The 24082-nt window shown below is 41.1% G+C and overlaps 2 protein-coding genes across 2 annotated transcripts; both read right to left on the bottom strand.

Annotated features, from left to right (window-relative positions):
* Positions 1–1273: 1273 nt before the first annotated feature.
* Positions 1274–4223, bottom strand: LOC119486239 (galanin receptor 2a). The gene has a single exon (XM_037766202.1). It carries the CDS (start codon positions 3459–3461, stop codon positions 2538–2540), a length of 924 nt encoding a protein of 307 aa, XP_037622130.1. The 5' UTR covers positions 3462–4223; the 3' UTR covers positions 1274–2537.
* A 2026-nt stretch (positions 4224–6249) lies between these two features.
* On the bottom strand, positions 6250–11086 carry LOC119486240 (parathyroid hormone-related protein-like). Its single transcript, XM_037766203.1, has 3 exons — positions 9857–11086; positions 9537–9655; positions 6250–8931 (listed from the first exon to the last, which is right to left on the bottom strand). Exons 2-3 carry the CDS (start codon positions 9638–9640, stop codon positions 8541–8543), a joined length of 495 nt encoding a protein of 164 aa, XP_037622131.1. The 5' UTR covers positions 9641–9655; positions 9857–11086; the 3' UTR covers positions 6250–8540.
* Positions 11087–24082: the final 12996 nt, after the last annotated feature.

Genomic DNA, 24082 nt, shown 5'->3' with positions numbered 1-24082 from the left:
TGGAAGAATAACTGCCCTGTGAAAGTCTATTTGTCATATGACTATTTGTGTGTTTTTAAAGCTTGTTTCAAATATGATGAGACACTGCAACACGGAGTAGTACAGCCAGGGTCTGCAATTAACTTTTTTCACTGCCTGCCACTGTGGCAGACACTAAGAAATTGTATCTGCCACTTTTGAAATCTCTGCGCTAAATGAAAGAATACAAATTTAGAACTGATGTCATTCAATGTTCGATATATTTTACATAAAAACATTATATACACGGTAAATTACAATGTTCGAATTTAACCGTAGCTTCTGGGGAGCCCTATTTTTTGAGCATGGGAGGGTACTGTACACTGTACTGTACTTTGTCATTGTAATCTATAGTGGTTATATGCATAAAAACACACAATTCAAATGATTATGATTATTTAAATATTTGCTTTGATTAAAAAATATGTTTGGTTGTTAAGTTGTTAGGAAGTTAAACAGGTCATAATCCCCTCTCTATTATTTAAGAAAGCATCTCCTTCAAACAAATGGATTTATTCAAGTTTCTCGCCAATAACTTAATTTTACGAGATTACATTTGAACGCATCATGATAACGTTGTAATTTACCATCACCCAATGATCATTTTGCTGAGCAGACGGTGAATGCCTCATAATAATAACTGAATGGCACCTCCGTTAACGTTTCTAGCTCCGCTATTTATCCAAGCACGACTGTGCTGCCCACCGGCTTCTAGCAGGTAACATTACGAGCACTCATCCTGCTGATTTCAACACAGATTTATCGGGGAAAAATAGGGTGCATCCCCTCCGGTTTAGTAACACCATGCTCTTAAGCACTTTTTTCCTCTCCGCTGTGGCTCCGGTCCCAATCGAACTCAAACATGATACAGCGTGCGTATGAGTCATTGTGCAGCGTAACTGTCGGAGCATCAATAGGAGGAATCGATAGTCACGGAGGCATGAGATGCCAAGAAAGCGAACTACTGTTCTCTAGTCCCATGATCCCTAGCGTTTTATCTGCCTGCCAAAGTGGCAGATGTCCTGATGATTTCACCTGCCACTGCCAACAATTTACCCGCATTTGGCGGGTGCTAATTTCAGACCCTGAGTACAGCTATGTTTTTCAATGTACTGTTGGCATGAAATAGAAGCAAAAGAAATAGAGACCAACTTTGCTCTGGAGTAGGAATATGTCAGTAGTCTTTATTACAGTACATTAGCACGTCAGATAGTCCTGCTATCCTGTCCCGTAGAGTAAATGTCCAGGATTTTGTCTTGGTGGCACTCAAACGTAAACATATGTGAAAAGAGAAACACCAGAACGTCACATACTTTGTAAATATAAACACAGCACAAAGGGAAAAGACAAGACATACCACTAAACCTACTCCAACATTGCGATCTTTTTTTAAATGCAAACATTTGGAAAGTACATAATAATAAGTTGTATTCCTGCCTTAAATTAAAAGAAAAAGTCTGTTTCTCGCTACAACAAGAACATCCTCTTCTATTATTGATTTTAGTCATTTTAAATTATTACAACACAATTTTTTTTCCCCAGTAAACAAATATTAAGTCAAGAAAGGTACAGTTTGTAGGATTTGCGACATCTAGTGGTGTGGTTGTGGATTGCAACCAACTGAGTACCCCTCCTCTCACTCCTCCTTTTCCAAGACTGCGGTAACGTGAGCTACCGAGTGCAAAACCGTGGTAACGTCGTTCACCTCGCTTAGAGGCCATCCTCATCATAATAACACTAGTTTAAGAGCAACAGAAGTCAGACGGCGGCTGGCGGTATCACGGTTCTGCACTCTGCGGCTCACGTTACCGTAGTTTCACAAGCGTGTCAGAGAACTACGGTGAACTTCAGCTAACGTAAAAACCCCGAAAAGGCTCTCTCTAGAGCCAGTGATTGGCAGACTCTGTGAAGAGGACCCGCTCCCTATGTAGATATGAAGAGCTCATTCTAAGTTAACGAAAATACAACGGTTCTTAGTTTCAGGTGATTATACACTGATGAAAATATAGTTATGAATATTATATTCTATTTCTGCTATTCCCCGAAATGTTACACTCTGTTCCTTTTAAGCTACAATTGTCTCAGAAGACTAAAAACATTTCTTAAGAAAGTTGTTTGTAATGATGTTGTAGAAATAGAAGGTCCTGTGAGAACACTGGGGCACAAATACACTAAATGAGAAAATCTAAGGGACGGAAACATCTGGGGTAACAAAAAGAATCAAAGCAATAAGATTTGGGAGCAATGGGATAATTACATAGTTTCCCTAAAAATTATTAGATGCAGATACTCGAATTTTGACAATTACTGCTGCTGTTTGTAGTGAATGTGAACATTTGATTTTAGTTAAGCCTGAAAAAAAATCCTAAACCATTATTTTTCACATCTTCTTATTTGTAGATTTCAAATATGGAGGTGAAATCTGAAAGTAATCACAAAAACATCCATCTTGTTGTAAACAGTAGTAAATATAATACAAGTGTCCCTGAAGCGTCAAGTCATTGCTCAATGAGCTGTATTTAAAAGCTGTCTGTGGTGACACTGATGACCTGCGGCTGCACTCTGTTCCTGTTACAGCTGAAGAGCCAGGCTGCCCTCCTGTGGCGGTAGCGCTTCGACAGCAGCACATAGAGCACAGGGTTGATACAGGGGTGCAGGTACTGCAGCACAGTACAGATGAAGTAAAACATCTCCCAAGCCTGTCCGTGGCGATACAGCCCCACGTACACACATAGCTCCAGCACATAACCAGGCAGCCAGCACACTGAGAAGGTAGCGGCAGCCAAGAACACCATGACAGAGGCACGGCGGGTGTTCCTGGCACTAGACACCGACATTACAGGGCTCTTGTGGAGAAAAAGAGCCAGCCGGACATAGTTGAAAGCGATGACTAGCATTGGAACAAAGTAGTAAAGTACAAACTGGCTCAGCACCACTTGGTAGTGGTGCTCATGAATGGTTGGAAGGCAGAAGGTGAAGTTGGCAAGGCTTGGGCCCAGGCTCTCTTTGGTGGCAAACATACGCAGCGGCAGGCTGATGAAGAAGCTGAGGGCCCAGACCAAGACAAACAAGAGGATCACCAGGTCCATGGTGGGCGGATGGTATGGGTTGGTGATGATCATGGCGCGGGTCATGGACACGGCACACAACGAGTAGGTGCTGGCGGCCAGGCTGAAGGCCAGCAGGAACTGGTAGACCTTGCAGGATGTGTCATCCAGAGGCCAGGAGTGACTGACGGCAGAGTGCAAGGTGAAGGGGATGAGCAGGAGGGTGAGGAAGTCGGCCAGAGTCATACTGAGGAGGAGGATGTCGAGGCGGTTCTTACGCAACGTGTTGTACTTGGCAAACAGAGAGAAGACCAGCAGGTTGGCACAGAGCCCGATGCCCAGGATCACGGCACAGGTACAGGCAAAGATCAGCACATACGTATTGGGAACAGCCATGTTATCACCGACTTGACATCACCTTTCAAATGAAAACAAATAAAACATTTATTCATCATTTATGTTTAGGATCAGTCGATTGACAAAATCCTAATATGTAACTATTTTTATAATCTTTTAAAGCTGCCCACACATGATCAGAGGTAAAATCGCTCTTTGCAGACTGTGCCCTTGTTTTCCTATGGGGAGAGCAGGCGGAAGCGCTAGCCTTGGCGTGGCGCACCGCCCGAAACTGCCACCGAGCACTGCGCTCAAAGTTCAAATTATTTAAACTTTGACCTTGGTTGCCGCTGACCTTTCAAAGCACAACCAATGAGATAACAGCTACAACTGTTGCCTAGGAACAGTGAAGTAGCTTCCTCGCATACTTTTTAATGACATATTATACCTGTGCTGAGCTTTACCTCTGCAAGGCTCTGCGCCCTACCTGGCAGTGAGCAAAGAGCAAATTTCTTTATGATTTCTGTATGTGAAGGCAGCTTAATTGTTTCAGCAAAAATTCCAAATTGCTTTTCTTTGTCATATACAATAGTAAACTTCATATTTTGGTGGGTTTGACTATTGGCTAAACAAAGCAAGACAAAATTTGTCACATTGGCCTCTGGAAAAACACGAGTATTTTTTGCTATTTTCCTTTGTATACAAAACATTATCATTTAATTGATAAAATATCATGAAAATAATCATTAGTTGGAGCTCTATTTATGTTGTTAGTGAAAGAGGAAACTAGAACTGCAACGATTAATCAATGAGTTGTCACCAATTAAAATAATCGCCAACTATTTTGATAATCAATTAATCAGTTTGAGTAATTCTTTTAAGAAAAACAAGCCAAAATTCTCTGATTTCAGCTTCTTAAATGTGAATATTTTCTGGTTTCTTTACTCCTCTATGACAGTAAACTGAATATCTTTGAGTTGTGGACGAAACAAGACATTTGAAGACGTCATCTTGAGCTTTGGGAAATACTGATCGACATTTTTTTACCATTTTCTGACATTTTAAAGACCAAACAACTAATCAATTAATCAAGAAAGTAATCAACAGATTAATCGACAATGACAATAATCGTTAGTTGCAGCACTAGAGGAGAGTTACATTTCTTATCAAGACATAACAGCTTTGTCATTCTAGCATGGCCAAAATGCATTTTTTGTTAATCAAATAGCATCCGAAAGGCTTATGTAGACCCATATTGATAGTATGTTTTCTATCATAACGTCACCAAAACACACAATGTAATACCACCAAAATAAAAGGTACAAGGTTTTTACATAGCAACAGCAATATGGTCGTCTGCTAAGATACAAAACGTGTTGACAGCTACTCTTAACTGCTGTATATTTGGACTGATGGTGTAATCAACTGTAACAGGTGTTTGTCTGATCAGAGGTCATTGCATTGTAAAATGGTGCCAGATATAATAATTCTCCATCATCGGGACACACTCACCATCGTCGTTCCTCAAAGCAGTATCTTCAGGCTCATGTTTGTGAGTGAGCTATCCCAATAATGTTAACTTGTAATTCACTGGTGTCCATCCTGTTAAACTGGACTGATGAAGGGAGAGGTGGCAGCCTCTCAGGACTCATTACAAAGTGTGATAGCTGAATGTGAAGGGAAGGAAGGCAAACATCACTTGGGTCAAATTGATTCTGGTTGACTTGGTTTAAAGAGAAACGACCAGCTGCTCAGGGAACAGTGATGTACTATACATGCCTGTTTTGTTATTGTTATTAGAGGATGTGTGTATTTTAGTCGTTTTAGTTATTTTCATTTTTAGTAACTGCTACACTTGTTGAACTATATCAGTCTTTTCGGGACTATAAAAATACCTCATTGACTGAGACTGTGTTGCTGTTTGTATAAACTTGTATTGACCTTTCCTAACCTGTTAAAGCCTCTGTTTATTAGGATTTCATTTACACTGTATGAATTATATTCAAAAATGAGCACTCTCCAAAGAAAAAGAGACCAGCCCATTGATTACTGTTCCTCCCCTCCTCTGGAGATATTAATGTCTCTCTCCATTGTTTGATTGATTTGTTCGGTGTGAGCTGCAGGCTCCTGATGGCGGCTTTATCAGGCTTTCCACAGCATTTATGACTCTGTGTCAGCTAATGGCCTTCGGTGTACACTGCTGCTCTTAGCACAGGATATAGCTGATGCTGATGCATTTGCTAACCCCTCCATTACCAGTGTCTGTGCCATTCAGTAAGCGGCTGTTAAAAATGCCACATGTTCTCAAGTGGGACTTTAACAGCTTCATTGTGCTCTGTCCGTGCCCAAAAGTCAACAAAAACATTGATGTTTTTCACCTTTTTATAGTAAATTTTAAAAACCTGTTTTGACCCAAATCTTCCCACCTCTTTAGTAAGGTTAAAGGTTATGATGAAATATACAAACCAGCACCTCAAAAACTGAAAGGAAGTCAATGATATGCTCAAAGACACTTCAGCAGGACAGATACTTACTGCTGATTGAACTCAGGCCCATTCGTTGCCATTTTTACCTGATTCTGTTAAGCCACTGATTCTTCATGAAGAGGCTGGTAGTGCATACTGGTCCTGTCCTTATCAACTTAAGATTTTAGGGATAAAATGGGTAACTGGTCATGCTGCAGATTAGGCTGCTTTGCAATCATAGTTTTTGTATTACCTTGTAGTATATCATTCATTTAATTTTATGCACAATAAAGCTGAAATAATTGGTTGACTAATCTTTTAGTCAACAGGAAATCAACTGTCAACTACTTTGATAATCTATTTTCAATTAAATTGTTTGAATCACTTTTCAAGCAAAAGCACCAAACCATTTGCTGGTTCCATATTCTCAAATGTGAGGATTTGCTGCTTTTCTTTGTCTTATATGATCAAATACTGACTATATTCTGCTTTTGGATCGGACAAAACAAGCTACTTGAAGAGGTCACCTTGTACATTTTTCACTATTTTCTCATATTGTATAGACAAAATGATTTATCAAAAATAATAGTCAATAATAATCGTCAGGTTTTAGAAGTAAAATACGTAGTTGACAATGTTGCAGATAATCTGATTAGCAATCTATCTATGGTTGTAGTATATAATTTTATGCATATTACTCTGAGAAATAACAAAAGTAACATTTAGTCTATATCTCATTTTTGGCTCAAAGAGTGCTGAGGTGTTCACGTCCACCTGATGCAACCAACACTTAAAGTTCACGTATATGCAATCATGGTACAGAGAAGAGTGTCTGACTTGTCATTAACGACTAGGCTAACTAATTATTTTCATTATCAATTCATCTTATTATCCATCCATCATCTGCAACCACTTATCCTGTTAGGGATATTATATTACTTTCTGAATTAATTGTTTGGTCTATAAAATGCCAGAAAATAGCGAAAATGCCCATCATAATCTTCCCACGGTGACCTCTTCAAATGTGTCTTCAAATTCAAATACAGTATATCGCAAAAGACTATTAAAAGCAGTAAATCAAGGTAATGTTTAGTATCTAATCAATTACTCGACTAATCATTTCAGCATTACCTCTCATTAGGCTTGCTACGGTAGTCCGTGTTACTCGGTGTTCCGGCATAAACCGATTACATTACTTGCCCACCGTCATTTTGCTTTTGCTTTTTAGATATAAAACCCATTTAGTTCATTTTTGCACATCAGCGCCCACATTCATCAAATAAAAAACTATAATTTATAAAATACTAAGCGTGTTGTCGGACAACGAACGCGGACGCTAAAATTATAAACTGAAGTGTCTGTTCCATGCAGCAGCAGAGTCACAGCACAGAGTAGCAGGACTTATTAACTTATCACGTGATGAGAGTAAGGAGAATTGACCAACAAGATGATGGTGGAGGACTTGGTGTCAAAGCGACAAGCAAAGCTTATTTGGCAATATTTTGGCTTTAAACCCAATGCTAATAGGGAACCTGATTACGTTAATGAGGCAATCTGTGAACTTTGTCTGATGAAGGTGGCAGCCTCTGGAGACAACACCTCTAATCTTAACACACCTTCAAACACACCTGGGATTCCACCGAACGCAGCTGTTCCACGTTCCAACTGTGACGCGGCCGCCGGAGCTGATCGTGGCCACTCTAGACAATAATGGGCCACGCAGCCATCCAACGTTAAAGATCAGAGTAAGCGCTCTACAGATATTGGGCTTCATTGGCGAATATCTTTTCTTGTAAAATGTCCGGTGTAATATGGCTGCTGAACAAAGAGACCGTGAATCAAAAATATTTCTAATGGCTACACTTTTAATGTTTAATGATTAACTGGAAACATGTACAGTATGCCCTCAGTGCAAGTGAAGAACATTAAATGAGTCTGACAGCCCCTGACTCGGGCTCTTTCTATAAAAATAAACTATAATGTGACATGGTGAGAGTGGATTTGATGAAGCATCCAATAAGTTACAAGTCCATGAGGGATCTAAGGTGGGAAAGGAGAGCAGGACCATCAAAAAGAAACATCAAAATAAAACTCAACCACAAAAGAACATGTACAGGATATAACTAAAGTGCATTATGGAATTTAGTCAGCAGCACCGTGATACATTCACAAAATAAATACACACTTTCAAAGTGAAATAAATTATGGCAGAACAGTTGGAACAGATGTATGCAGTGAACAGTTTGTATGTAACTTGAAGTTCACGATAGTCAACACATATAGAGCCAAACAAAAGTAGACCACTCAGCCTCCCAATTTTGTGAAGTTACATTATATTTAGGCAATAAATAGTTCCTCCTATGATCTACTCGCGCACACAGCTGGTTAGAGATGACAACATATGGCTTTGTTTTGAAGTCAAAGTTACAGATGCCTAGAGATGTTCCAAATAAATATGGACCTAAGAAGATGATAGTTGATATGACTTCATGATCGGAAATACAAACACAGCAAAATATTATCTTACAAGTACAACCTGGGGCTGTAATATGAAGTGACTGAGTCAGCCATGGGTAGAGTCTCTCAGATCCCAGTCTAGTTGAACTATGTCAGTGTCTTAGTGCAGTACCATGTAAAGGCTATTGTGAGTCTCTTAGCCAGGGCACTGCGTCCTTCATGGCTCTTTTGTTGAGACAGACCGCGCTCGCCTCCGCTTCTTGTCGCTCTCTCTGCGTCGGCCTAACCTCACCTTTTTTTTCCTCTTGGTGACCACTTTTAGTGGCTGGTCCTTATAAGCCAGAGCCTTGTTGGTCTCCTGGGGCAGGTTAGGGCCCTCTCTGTCCAGCCTGAACCTGTCAGGGAGGTTCTTGGTGGCCCCTGGGGGCTTCTCGAGCAGGGCATTCCCACTGAAGGTTTGGCTCTGGGTTCTGCTCTGCACAGGTGGAGCTCGCTCGTCGGCGGTGTGCACCTCTTCCAGCAGCTCCTGCAGCCACATGCGGCGCTTGAACTCCTGCAAGGAGCGGCCCTTGTCATGCATCAGCTGGGCGTGGCTCACTGACCTCTTCCTTAAAGCGTGAAAGTGAACAGACCACAGATTAACAAGGAAGATTGCATAAAAGCTAATGAATAAATCCTAAAACTGCATCATATGAGATGGGAGCAGCACCAAGTTCACTTTTCTGTAAATGTTTCAGAAATCAGTTTTTTTTTTTTTTCCACCATTACCAGTGAAACAATTAAACCAGAATTCCTCATTTCTGAGATAGCACCAACAAAATCTCAGTTTTCTTTTTTGTTTGACCTTTTTTTGAAATGTTATTTTACACCACAGTGTTTAGCTTCTGTTTTTAGAAGTGGTGGAAGCTGAAATGTAAGGTCAGGCACCAGGAAACCTCAGTACAGTAGGTGGCAGCATAAACAAGTTTGTGAGAGCTATCACTAATCTGAGCTCCAGACCCCAACAAGCCAGAGGTGAAACAGAGAAAACCTTCTATAGCTTAATATAATCTGATTAATTAACTGTAAATGTATTTTCTAAATCCAAACAACGGGAATCTTTCAAAATTGCTGCTTTGCCACTTTTACTAATTAACTAGTTTTTTTAATTTTTAAGTTGCATATTGCTTTTACTTTTCTATTGTCATCAAAATTAATAAAAAAAATAACTCACGTTCTGCTACTAAGTGCATCAACTGGTCTCCCATCAAGAGTCACTGGGGAGCACAGCAAGAACACTGCCAGACTCCACTGATGAAGCACGACTATAGAGCACATCCTTGAGCTTAAGATCTGAAGAACACAAGAAATATTATATCAGTCACTTCAACGAATTAGATAAAACTTTGTTTTACGAACTTATACTAAATTGTTTGTCAGTAGCAGTGTAAGCAGCTGAAAAATGACACCGTTCCTGAGTACGTGAGATCTCCCAGGCTGCATTAGTTGTGCCAACAAACAGTTTATTAAAGTAAAGAAGAAACATAGACTTACATGGTGTGAATCTTTACAGAGAAAATCCACAAAAAGGTCAGTCTTCAGGCTCTTAAGAAATGATCTTGTTGCAAAAATTAATTTACAAAGTAAAAAATTATTCTGCCCAGTACAATTTGGCCAGTTCAAAACTTGTGTCCAGATCCATTGGTGTGAAGGCAGCCTGGGGAAATCCCCCTTCACTCTGCTCCATTCATTTGCCTCCCAACAGTGTGTGGCGAGCTATTTATTTCTCCCCAGCGTCCCAATTGAAAGAGAGATAAAGATGGAAAGAGCAGCAGCAGCAGCCCATCAGCTGCAGCGCTGCCACTCCACCCAGTGTTGCAGTAATCTCATGAAGAGTGGCGATGAAGCATCTTCTCTGGTGGCCGCAGCCGGAGAGCAGGGCTGAGAGGGATTTTTACAGTCCAGCACTGTGTGAGTCTGTCTGAGAGAGAGGCACAGTGAGAAAGCCAAACTCCTCTTTGGGTGAAGATGCAGGCACTACCTTAGCCCCTACCCATTAAGTCTAGTCCTAACACCCTCCCCTCTCTCTCTCCCCCCAACCCTTCACACACACCTGCTGTGACAAGAAGGTGGCGCCCACGTAGCATCCAAACCCCCACACACAAGAGTTTACTTAACACAAGCTTAATTTGTAATCAATTTCAAATTATTTAAATAAAGTCTACTAATTATTTCATCATAAAGAGGTCAGAAATGACAGGTGTGCACCAATGGAGGTAATCATGGTTTACCAAGCAGAGTGTATAAGGGGAGGGGCAGGGTTACTCCAAAGTAAACAGCCAGACCTAACCACTTTCCCAGGGGAGAATGACCATAACCTCAGAGAAACCCAACCCACAGCCGCTCACTGCAGACCATTCAATTCACCTCCACTCTGCCTCAGCAAACCAGCTCACCACCGAATGGTTACAGTGGGCTCTGAGGTATCTCTCAAATCCAGCTAATAAGGAAAGTGGAGAGCTTTGCATTGAGGCGGCCGTATACAGTCCCAGGTTCACTGTGTTGGTCTGAAGTCTGAGCAACATTTGTGATTTTACTGAAAACGTATTAAATACACGCATTATAATTCGGTAGTCTGATGTCAGAGGTAGCTCTGTGGTGAAAAGTGCATGTATTTTTAGTATCGCATTGATTGACAGCATGACATGCCCAAGTGTAGTAGTATATGCAGCATGGTTAATTTCAAGTATTAAAGCAGCAGTGGGTAGAAATGGAGCAGTCACTATATCCACAGTAGTGCATGAGACAGGTAATCTGAAAAAATCATGTGCCTCTGTGTCCTCTGGTGCTCCTAATGGCGTCTGCAAGGTTTCACAGACCGGAGGAAAACAACCAATCGGAGCCGAGCTGGAGCCTGCCGTCTCTGAGGAGCTGTCAATCACTTGCGAACTCCGATCAAACGGTCAAACTAGGCAGCGCTGATCAAATATGAATCAATATTCTGTTACTGTAATGCCTTTTCTCGCTTTAAATGTTTTTACAAACATCTTGTAGTGTTCTGTTTAGCTGTAAAATGAGAAAGTTTTTGACCCGGCAGCCATGTTGAGAACAGTTGAGGAAATACCAAGCACCGCCCACCAGCCAGAGCCCAGCCGATAGGAACGCTCTCTCTGAAATGACTTGTGATTGGCCTGATTAAAGCCTGAAAACGAAACGAAAAAGAGCCATGAGGAGGTGCATTCTGGACCAAAGTATTGGACCAACGTTAAAGAGCCACACTGCCATCATGGCTAAAATGTGTTGTCCGATGCAAAATCAATTGAAGCCTGCAATGTTTGATCTTAAACATTTTCCTTGAACTGAGGACCGTAAACTCTGCATGTTGCTTCGCTTGTGAAACTTTGTGATCTTGAATCTCACAGTCTGCAAATTATTTCCGCATAATTCATGGTAGGTACAATACGAACATGTTGTTCTTGAGTTTGTTCAAAGTGATCTCTGCGTAAAATGTAATTGGACTCAAATGAAAGATAATGAGAACATGAACTTGGCTGTATGTGTACTCAGGGTTCATGAGAGTCTCTCAGTTGTGATTACAGTTAGTGTAGGTCTGGCAGCAGATTGTTCTCAAATCAGTTCAATGTTCCTGTGATTCATTTCTGGGTCATGACCCATCAGTTGAAGAACAATAGTACAGCCTGTGCTGCTGATGCAGTAAGTACATTCTGAAATTCCGCCTCCGTACAGACTACCAATGTCCTCCTTTATTTTACTCAACTCAATGTGGTGTGGCTCTAGGAATAGCAGTATTGGTCTGTCCGCTGGTCGGTCTTTCTGTCCACCTCTTGACTTGATTGAAATATCTCAAGAACCATTTGATGGATTGCCGTGAACTTGTATACAGACATCCATGGTCCCCAGAAGATGAACCTTACTGATTTTGTTGACCCCTGGCTTTTTATAGTGCTACCAGTAGGTTGACTATTTGACTTTTAGTGAAATGTCTTGACAAATATTTGATGGATTGCCATGAAATTTGGTTGCTTAATGGTCTATTTGACTCTAAATGGGACCATAATTTACTAAATGAACATCATGATGTATTGAAGAAGACTTGAAACTAGCAATTGAGATCATAAACTCATGTTTACAATGTTTACTGAGGCAATAAATCATGTGAGAAGTAGGGTCATTTTCTCATAGACTTCTATACAATCAGACTTATTTTTGCAACCAGAGGAGTCGCCCCCTGCTGGCTGTTAGAAATAATGCAAGTTTAAGGTACTTCCACATTGGCTTCACTTTTCAGACCAAGGAGTTGCACAGCTTTTAGGTTTTAGATACTTATCAATCTCTTTTTCTTGCTAAATATATTCTCTTGTAATATTATACTTACAGTATATACGTAATGTAGTACTGCAACATTTACAGTGTAACATAGATACAATATAAATACACTGCGTCTTTGCCTTTTTTTAGGAATTCATAGTTAAAAATGTTTGTGAGGTGACTAAGATGAATACAGTCCATTCAAAAATTCTGAGTCATTTATGTGGTTACTGCACCTACTTGCACTGTTTTACTGGATGGAATAACTTGCATTACTCCTCATGAATAAAACCCATAAATTATTTCTGCAAGCAGTGATGATTAGTAGAATCACTTCAGGCTAGACTGTAGACCAGTTGGTGGTAAATTACTTAATAGAGGGCTCAGTATTTTACTAGCAGTCATGATTCAATTCAGCAAGGGGTCCAGAAGGGGTTTGGGGCCGGGACCCCCCCTGCTGTCTCCAAAACTCAGCTTTCTTCTGTTTCCAGCGAGTCTGCCTCAAACTTCCAACACTTTAACATTCGGTGGGGAAAAAATACCTCATTTGATTCCATTCTGCAAAGACTTTACCTGCAAGAAAATATGAAAAAAATCCCATTTCCTGGCAGACAGCAGCGTAGGGAACGGGAGCCAGGAAAGCTGCTTTTGATTCATGCTAAATTGCACTCTCAACACAGAGCAGTATTCCTGTCCGTTTTTCATCCTTTTCACACTGCACCTACTTCACACATACAGAACATAATATACACACCCACCCTCCTGTTCCAAGCATCCAGCTCACACACACTCTGCATCCAGAGAAACACCCAAATTTCATGTATAAATTCAGAGTTCGGCATCTATTTTTGGATGTGTTGTACCCATTCCCTCTTATTGGACCACCCAATTATGTCATAAATCCCGGCTTTAGTTGCAGCAACAGTTCCTGCTTTTGTTGTGGAGTTACATTCAGAGACACCATGTACTTGGCATGTACATTAGTCAGTGTTAATTCCCGCACAAGTCACACTCTGGTGCTGTCAGCGTTCTCTATTATTTTATTACTTTTTTACAGCACCACTCCCCTTTAACACTATCCCAGCTTTAGTGAAATTTGAACATTACGGTTAAGTGAAAAGTGAAGACATGTACACTAAAAACATTTAAAAAATAATAATTCACTGCCGTTTCTGTTAAACATGACATTCAAACAATCTTATATAACACCTCAAATGTCATCTATAACCATATATTTAGCTGCAAAAAACAGAATCAGAGGTTTTACAGTGTATTTGATAATGGTCCCTTTATGATGCACTCAGGGCTTTAATCGCTTGGCCATTTGTTCACATGAGAACTTAAGGTTTGTTATCCTGGAAAACCTCACTTGAAAAATGACTTTTGCAGAGTTACTTTCCCCTCATAATGGTTTTTTAACGGTGAGTTACTGTACGGGTCGTTTCAGTCGTTTCATCTGAGGCATGCTTTATAATGTCATATTGTGGGTAGTTGGAAGAGTTTTCTTCTAATCATTCACACCTACCAATCATAACTGTCATCCAAGGAATGCTCTTTATTCCTCTTTACCTTCTTCTGGTTCAGCTATTTTCAACAGCTCTGCTACTGAGGCAGCGTTTTGTTCATAAAAGCTCAGGAGATGAAATTTAAAATTGATGCACTCTGTTTTCTTTTCGGTTGGTGGTTTATTGGTGCTTCAAATGTGTCACATTAAATCTGGATGCTCAAATTCAGCAGTGGAAGAATAGAGCTCTCCATTAGATTTGCTTTGGGACACTGCAAAGTTGAAATGCTGTGAACTTCAGGTGACTTTGTTTAAATAGTGATTTGTCTGGTTAGATGGAAAACTCTGGAAATGGAAATCAGTTGTTAAAGATTTCCATTAAATCGCTCTTTAGTATGGCTGAGCCATGCTGTTGTATGTGCTGAGGCTGTAAAATGGTGTTTACTGTATTGTTTGTTACTGTATGTTTTCAGGCTATTTTCAGTTTTTTTTATATTTTCAGACCACTTCCATCTGTCGAGAAAAGGCCATGAGATGTGGTTGAAGTTTCAGAAAAAGTTAGCAGGCAGGTTTTGAGTTTAGAGTAAACAATATATTGTCCTTTTACTGAAACAATATTTCTGGATCATTTGCAAATCACGACAAAAGTCATGATTACATATTCAATTATAAAACTTGTATACAATTTTATTCCAAAATATTTCCTGATTGCATTGGTGGTGCTGTGGTACCGAATCTAAATGAATGAAGCATCCAGAATTATGTAAACATGTTTGAGAGTAATGTCTGCCTGAGCAGAGAATGAAGTCGCTCTCCCTCTGTGTGTGTTGTACGAGTTTTTCTCTTTGTTGACATAGCTGGGCTGCACTGTTCTCATACGGCAGTTATAGCTGATAACGCCGTCCCGACCGAAGGCGTCGTTGCGGAAGCATAGCACCCACTCGCATTTAGCACCTTTTAAAGAATGGACATTTCTGATATTGTTGTTAGCCATAGCAGTGTGCCAGTTATTATATAAATACTGTTTTAGGGCTGCATGCAACTATTGTTTTCATAATTTATTAATCTGCAGATTGTTTCCTCAACTAATCAATTTATGGTTTTGTGTTTGTTTTCTGACCAACAGTCTAAAATCCAAAAGTGTTCAGTCAACTGTCATATGTGACAAATAACAGCAACAAATCTTCACATTTGAACAGCTGGCACCAGTGAATGTTTGGGATTTTTGCTCAAAAAAATATTGAAATGATTCATTCATTATCAAAATAGTTGCCAATTAATTTCCTGTCAATCAAATAATCAATTAATTGACTAACTGTTTCGACTTTATAACGTTTAAAGAATTCTTTAAGAACCTGGATCCAACTGATACTGTGGATGTAGCTCTTAGCATATTGCTTAAAACAATAATGTTTTGTACAACATTTTACATCTTCACATCCATTGTATTGTATTTGCAGGTTTTGAGTCGATGTTTCCAAAAGTAAAAGCAGATTTTTCAGTTTTGAGCCACAATGCACAATGGACAGTTGAGTCAGGATGTCAGAGAAGGGTCACTGCTCCACACTTTAAGAGGCATACATCCTGAACATTACCTAATTCCTGCTCAGGGTTACCCAAACATGCCCTCCTCCGTCACGCATTTACTTGATCTGAAAGTAGCTGCAAGATTTGTCTGTTTCTGTTTCTGCTGCTTGATATATGATAATCCTCCTCAGGTAGCGCTTTGGGGCTGATTTCTTATTTACTGCTGGACTTTTTTCTTAACATTAACCATAAATGTCAAGCTCCTGGAGACAGTGAGTCGGGGAGGTCCTACTGGGACAAAAGCATGTTGTCCAGACTCAGTCTAGAGCACAGGTACATTAAATCATTATTTTTCAGACAGGAAATATCTGCCACTGGACATTTTGCCTGTAAAATGTATTTCTAAGATGAAATGATTCCTGCCTGGCACAGCTCTACTCTCATCTGAACTGGAGTGTTTTTACGCCCATTTATTCAATGTTAGAGCTTGTTTCTAGTGAAAACCATAAATGTTGTTCATCTTATGATTAAACCGTGTGTTTGATCATGCCCAAGATGTGATTCAGAGTGATTCAAAAAGCAGAAAAACAAGTCCAGAGGCCGAGTCTTTGACCTGGCTTTATGAGGTGCCCACCACATTAGCATTTCTCTCTTGGCAGATGTTGATGGTGGGGTGTCCGACTGTGGCCGGCCTCTCTGCAGTGGCCCTGTGCTCCAGGCTCTGGGGAGGGGAGGGGGGGCTCCTTGCTCCTTACTCCTTACTCGCCCCCCCAAACCTAAACCACAAGCTGCCCCATGTCTGATGCCCCCCTCTCACTCTCCTGACCTCAGAGGTAGACCCCAGGCCAGCTGGACACAGCCTGAAACCCCACACAGTCACCACACAGCCACCACCAATGGCCGCCACCCTCCTGCCCCTGACCTATCACCCAAAACATTACCATAAACTTCTGCCCGGCTGCCAAGGAACACACGAGCAGAGCTCACAGTCAGACTCTGCACTGCTCGTCCATGTAAAGATAGCTCTGTCTGAGGGGCGAAAGTGGAGCTGGTGTAGAGGGGTAGGTAAGCGCTCTCGGGTTATGATGGCATTTTACACGCAACATAAAACCCACTGTGGTGTTTTATGTTTTGTGGCTTGTGGTGATGCCGTGGCATTGCCTGTGGAACAGACTTCTGCCCGCTGCAACAACTACTGTGCAGTATTTGAGGCTGATGAAAAATGTGTCCGCCAGTGTGAGAACCGCTTTGAAACATGCCACAAGTCTGCGTGCTCCATGTCTTTTACACGCTTGACAAATCGTGCCGTTTCGCCTTGCCTCAGCCTCGGCGAAAATTGAAGAATCAATAGAGGTCTGATTGAGAAGACCACACACACATGGTGTTACGGTAATGACGGGCCGAGTCTGTTTGTTTGCATAAGTGAAGAGCAGGCTCAAATCGTTAATGAGTGCTTTGCGTCCAGCGTGCAACCACAGCTAAGCCAGTGGGTCAACAAGGTTGGCCAGACTAACCACTGTGTGTGTGTGGGTGTGGGTGTGTGGTTGTGTGTGAGAGAGAGAGAGAGAGAAAGAGAGAGAGAGAGAGTGTGTGTACATGTTCCTGCATGTCCTTGAAAAGTAAAACAAAGTTTGCAGAAACTGAAGTAATATTATCAGAATTAGTCAGACTCCCCTTGTTTTCCTCGCGTGTTAATTTGCTCTTACATCATCTATAAGCACTCGATGTAATGTTTCTATATTTAACATTATTCTATATTTACTTGTGCTCTGACACACAGATACAGTTTTGTTTTCCCAGTGAAAAAATACATCTATGAGACATTTCAGTAAGTATTTAAACACTGAAGAAGAAAAAAAGCTTCACTTGAAATTTCCAAATCGTTATAATGCACGGTGTGAGCCAAGTGCACTTCACCGACTCAAAGCTGATCCATTTACTGTAAATGAGCTTGTCTCTGTTGGTTTCCTGACCAATTACTGTACAGTGAACTTAGGTCCTGTATTTATTTATCCATAGGTTATTTTAAATGGACTGCACTCAATGCAGAGGCCTTGTTGAGCGGTCTTGTCCTCCCAGCCTACCCTGGGACATGCTAGCAGCGCTTGGCAGACAGACACGGATGCTGAAGGCAGCCTCTGGACAGCTTTATCCTGCGCCGAGCGAGGCCACCCGCTTCGTGCTCACCAGGGCACAGTGACTGGCACGGCGTTCCCCGGCCTCAGTTACTCAATTTTCTGCTTCTCCAAGAGAACTGGAGAACACTGTGCACTTTTTAAAGCTGTGTGACCATGAAAGGATATCAAGGCCAACCAGAGAATAGGAAGACTCTAACTTTGCTTAATACATTATTAAGAAAGAACAGCTTTAAAAAGACACTACAATGAGGGAATTATTAAGTGAATTATATACATTTAATAGTGGTGGTCTTAAGTACAACATGAGTTTATTAAGTAATTTGATTGATAAACTGAGAAGCAAAAAATATATTTACTAATGACTACATATGTTTTTCTTCTTAAAATTGGAGCTGAAGCAAAATAGATTATCTGATCAACAGAAACATTAACTATTTTGATGATATATTAATTGTCAAATGTTACGTTTGGCTGCTTTCCTTTGTCTTAAAGTATGTGATAGAAAACTGAATTTCTTTGGGTTTTGGACTGTTGGTTGGAGAGAAATCAGGCAAGTTATCGACTCTGGCCCAAGCAGGAAAAGTAAACAGTGTTTGGTTTGTCCGTTCTGGGCTACTGTAGAAACATGGCGGTGCAACATGACGGACTCCGTGAAGAGGACCCGCTCCCTATGTAGATGTAAACGGCTCATTCTAAGGTAACGAAAACACATTATGCTTTTAGTGCATGTTCGTGCATTTGAGTGTGCCCCACTGGCACTGGCCCACTCTGCACTGCACTCATAAGGCGGTTACAGCTGATAATGCCGTTCCGACCGACAACTCCGTTGTGGAAATGTAGTATTGTTCGGTTCATTTGAAACACTTTATGAGGCAGATTGTGTATTTATTTCATGTAGAGTTAGGCTCCCATTTATTGTCACACTACAATTCAAGGCCTATGGAAAGAGGCATGGACACGGGCGGACATGGGTCTTGAGGTATGGGGTATAACACATGCGAGTGTAACTGAAGCTGCAGTCGTGCGTTGCTATTGGCTCGTGATCAAGCCTCCTTCTCAGTTGGCACGGATGAAATGCAGAGTGCGGCTGTCAGTCAGTTAAGGAAATGGTGAGTGGACACGATAAAGTACAGGATCCACCAGCATTGTTTCGCTCTACTGTATGGGAGCATTACGGATTTAGTGTTACCTATGAAAACGACGGAAAAATGTGGTGGATAAAACGGACACTCTGCAACATGTCTGGTTTATGCTAGCGGCAATACTTCCAATATGATGAGCCATTTATGAAGACATCACCTCGGTGTGTCTGTCGTTAGCGCAAGGAGAAGAGAGCTGGGTGGGAAAGAACAACTCCTTCTCCCCGCAGCATTTAAACAGCCTCTACAAGCAGATTCAGACAGGGCAAAAACCACAACTACAGCATTGGGGAGGTTTATATCAAAAGGTATGCAGCTTTTGCAGTCGTGGAGGACGCTGGATTTCAGCATATGATTAACGTATCGTTACTTGAGCCGCGCTTAAGCAACACAGTAATTCTCGAACAGACACGACTAGGAATTGTGAAAGAATTGTCCAACACAGACCGTGTAGCTCTTACTACAGACGGATGGACATCCAGGGCTACTGAAAATGACTGAACTGTGACTGGCTGCCCACCACATCACTTCAGAGTGGGAGATAAAAAGTTGTGTTTTGCCGACGCGCCCCCTTTATGAGAGCAACACAGTGAGCATCTCTCTGATGCACTGACACAAGCGGTGACAGATTGGAAACTGGAGAGGGGCAACAGCACAATCCTTGTAATGTGTTTTATATTTATTAAGTATTTTTAACTAACACATTGGCACAGAAATCCAACCGTATTCCTTTCCAAATACTGCACTTTTTGAGTGGAAAAACAAATCTTTTAATTAAGAGCTGATAATCAGGGAATTGAGACATATGTTAAACTGTGAGGCCTATAGCTCTGTCAGCACTGTTGCCGTTGTTTTTCGCTGTTAGCACCGTTGGCAATGAGATGACGGTTCAGCCGTCGCCATGTTGAGAGCTGTGCAGAGGCAATAGAAATGCTCCCAATCCCATATTTAGCACCTTTTAAAGGTGAATCCTGAAGACAAGGTGAGAAGTAGTACGATGATACTGGGTCACTGCAGCAGCAGCAGCAGCAAATAGCATTTACAAAGAAAATTATCGCACATGAAGTTTTATGGCAGTAGCAAAACAAATTTCAGAAGGAGTCACTTCATTGTCAGACTCACTGGTGCTAAATAGAGAAGGGATATGTCATGTTTGATAATTTATTATAAATTGGTATGGTCTAGTGTGTGGTCTCTTTAGTTTAGTTTTAGTTTTTTAGTGTCTTTGTTAAAGGAACTGTTAAATCTGCAATATTCAAAGATGGTATTTGTTATTTTATAGAAAATGCATTCCAGTTCGTTTATAAAGCAAAAATGGTCAAATGTGGTGACACAAACAATGACATCATGCTCTTTTACAGACGCCCACATATTTTGTTACTGACAATTTCACCAAACACAGACAGACAGCCTTTTAAAATTACATGAGCTCGGTCATCTAAGTGGTTATTTTTTTCTGTGCAGACACAATAAATTAGAGCAGCACTAAAAATGTGACCAAATACAAGAGGACAGTGTTAAAGGAGGATCTATGTCTCTTTAGATCTACTCTAAATGAACAGACTCTATAAACAAGCATTTCTTTTTGACGGCTATTAAAATAGCTGTATGTGAAAGTAAATGCAGTAAAATGTCACTGAGAAACAGACACTAAACAAATTTATAAAATACCATCAGATATATTCAAAATCAGGCTGATGCTTAAATCAAGACAGGAAAATAATAATAAAATGTTTTAATTCAGTAAAGTGACATATATAAACTGGAAAAACAAAGTTCGGAAACTTGTGTTTGGTCGATTATTTCTCTGTTGTCACAATGCTAATTGGCATTGTATTTTACATCATTGGAAAGCCTGTTTATTTACCTTTGCAATGATGTCCAACTTGTAAGGATCATGCATTTGTGGGATGAGCAGCACAGCTGATTATGTGGGTAGCGCCCAAGAAAAATTTGCCAAAATGCTCCGTCAATGGTAAACAGTGGATTCTCCTGTTGGTATTGACTCTTGTTTCGAGTTGTTTGGTGGATTGGATGATTGAACTCTCTATCAGTAACAAGGAACAAACAAGACATAATGGCAATTTTACACTTTATTCATTTAATCCACCGTCAGGAGCCTCCGTAGCGGTGGAAGATCCATACGCAGCCACAACAGCCTGGCACCTCCTCCTCATGCTAGTCACCAACCTGGTCACACTGTGGGATGGCGTTCGATTCCTCAACCAGGATTCATTGCAGGTTGCAGGTTGCAGAATCTCATCCCGATATCTCCCTGCATTTAGATGGCCTTCAATGATGACAAGCCTTGTTTTGCCAGTGAGGGAGATGCCGCCCCACACCATGATACTGCCCCACCAAAAGCTGTTACTCGATCGGTTCAACAATCAGCATAGTGTTCTCCGCGTCGTCTCCATACTTTGACCCTGCCATCCAACTTTGGCAGACAGAACCTGGACTCATCACTGAACATGACATTCCCCCACATGTTCAGGTTCCATTGTCTGTGTTGTCGACACCAGCGCAAACGGGCCTGACGAGGAAGGGCAGTCATTGCAGGCTTCCTGGTAGCCTTATGAGAATACACTTATTACCATGCGCAGAGCATTTTGGCAAATTTTTCTTGGGCTCTACCCACATAATCAGCTGTGCTGCTCATCCCACAAATGCATGATCCTTACAGGTTGGACATCATTGCGAAGGTAAATAAACAGGCTTTCCAACGATGTAAAATACAATGCCAATTAGCATTGTAACAACAGAGAAATAATCGACCAAACACAAGTTTCCGAACTTTGTTTTTCCAGTATAGTTGAATTGTAACTATTAACTACTAATTGTGAACCGGTCGGCTGGCATTGCTTGGCTTTGGCTGGCTGGGTCGTTCGCTATCACTGGCGGGCTCCGGCTGGCCAACCCCACCCGGCTCCAACCAGCCGAGCCACCCGTCACCACCGGCGGGTCCTGGCTGGCCAGCTTCAACCGGCTGGAGCTGGGCGGTGTTGGCTAGCTCGGACCCCACCGGTGATAGTGAATGATTATGTTAGCTTATTTATGTGCTAAGTAAAGTTGGCTTAACTTAATTACGGTCTGTTAAACAAGACAGTGACAGCTGGTACTTTTCTTGTGGTCCAAGAAATGTGAGAAATCATCAGGGAAAGAAAAAGGAGCAGGTCAGCTAGGCCTATTTATTATATTGTATTTGTTTATTCAGTTAAGACACACTCACTGCCATGTAAAATACACTGTTATCCGTTGTTTAGGAAAGAAAACAAACAAACGTTGGACCAAATAAAGTTACAGATGTATTTCAAGTGATTGCGTAATTTTTTTAATGATATCGCGATAATATCGTTATCGTGATATTTTTTTGCCATGATAATCGTATTGAGAAAAATTGATATCGTGACAGCCCTAGTTACCGCAATACGATAACATTTCCTTTCCATGACAGAGTTAGCATGCAGCTTTAGCCATGTCTAGCTCTGCTTTTCCTGGCAATGTGTGAAACCCAAAGTGTTTCCATTTACTGTATTTGTAGTGTTTACCACTTTGGATTTAAAATATGATGGTGCAGGTCGTATCCACGCAGACCCTTCGTCGTTTTCTACGTTCTCATTTTGGCTACCTGCAGTTTGTTTTGGATTTTGATGGATACGGAACAGATATGACATCACGTTACTCAGACTACAACAATAAAAGCGGTAACTTCCTTCTACCTCTTCATAGACTCATATACAGACATATATATATATATATATAGACATCATACTCATCCATCCATTATCTGTAACCGCTTATCCGGGGTCACGGGGCGGCTGGAGCCAATCCCAGCTGACATTGGGCGAAGGCAGGGTACACCCTGGACAGGTCGCCAGACTATCACAGGGCTGACACAGAGACAGACAACCATTCCCGCTCACATTCACACCTATGGGCAATTAAGAGTCAACAATTAACCTAACCTGCATGTTTTAGGACTGTGGAAGGAAGCCGGATTTGAACCGGGAACCCTCTTTCTGTGAGGCGACAGTGCTAACCACTGCACCACTGTGCAGCCCCATCATGTTCATATATACTGTTTATACAGTATATTATGGCATTCAAAAATCAATTTCAAAATCTTAAAAAAAAAATTGCGAAACATAGGTGATTAGGCGATTTTTCCCCCACCCCTAGTAAATTCACACGACATGTAGGTCAAACGTCATGTTCTGTCTGTCAAACTGAGAAAAGTACACTGAGTTTTTGATTAGTTTGGGATGATAGTATTTCAACACAGGCCACAGACAGACATTTATGGATTGGTTCTTTAAAAATGTCAGTAATGTTCCCTTTAAATCTTTACGAGGCACAGTTTTAAGAGGTGTTCTGGTCTCGTGTTGACCTTTAGTTAATGAAACTGGTTCTGTAATTCTATATTTTTCAGAATGGGTTTCACCAGAGAAAAAATATCCCCACCCTCTGAGGAAAAACTCTGAAATAACTTTTTCTTTCATAAATTGAAAACACGTGACTTGATGATGTAAATGTTCAAAAGTGTTAATTCACTAATGAACAGTGAGTCCATTAGACATTCGATTACATACTCTGGGCAGCAGATAAATCAACACTGAGTGTAATTCAAACATGGGTTCTGGCCAGGCGGCTTGTTTTCTGTCCGACTGTGGTTTTCCAACAGTCTAACTCCATGAAGCGGATTTGCTCACAACAGCCAACATATTTCTCCAATCTGCATCCCCTTGTAAAGCAAAGGAAGGAAGGCAGAGCTCACAACTGTTGGTTTTGTGCTGCCCACGGTCTCACAACCCTGTAACATAAGGCAGGGCTTTCATTGCCTCTCCACTGCACGAGCAAAAGGGAATTAGCTTTTAAAAGTTTGTTTTGTAAGAGTTGTAAATAAAGCGGCACTGATTCAGACCTAGATCCCCTTTCTCTCAGATGGGGTAAGGCTTAATGTGGGTGGCTTTGGAAATACTGAGGCATGCTGAATATGTTTATATTACACTGTCCCCAAGGAGAGTTGAGCTTTGTGGTGCAGATGGATTACAGGGGGAAAAGAGCTGTTGTAGGCCTTTAAAGTTCAGTGTTAATGGTGGGAGTGAAGTGGCTGTGTAGGTGTGATGTGTTCGTTTCACGGGTC

The sequence above is a fragment of the Sebastes umbrosus genome, chromosome 4 (assembly GCF_015220745.1).
Source record: "Sebastes umbrosus isolate fSebUmb1 chromosome 4, fSebUmb1.pri, whole genome shotgun sequence".
NCBI lineage: Eukaryota > Metazoa > Chordata > Actinopteri > Perciformes > Sebastidae > Sebastes > Sebastes umbrosus.
Note: the sequence above shows the minus strand (reverse complement) of the source record. Positions and strands in the feature narration are given on the sequence as shown.

Coding starts and splice junctions, on each gene's coding strand:
- LOC119486240 (XM_037766203.1), bottom strand. CDS start 9,640: ATGTGCTCTATAGTCGTGCTTCATCAGTGGAGTCTGGCAGTGTTCTTG. Junction 8,932..9,536: donor GATGCACTTAGTAGCAGAAC/GTGAGTTATTTT, acceptor TCACGCTTTAAG/GAAGAGGTCAGTGAGCCACG.
- LOC119486239 (XM_037766202.1), bottom strand. CDS start 3,461: ATGGCTGTTCCCAATACGTATGTGCTGATCTTTGCCTGTACCTGTGCC.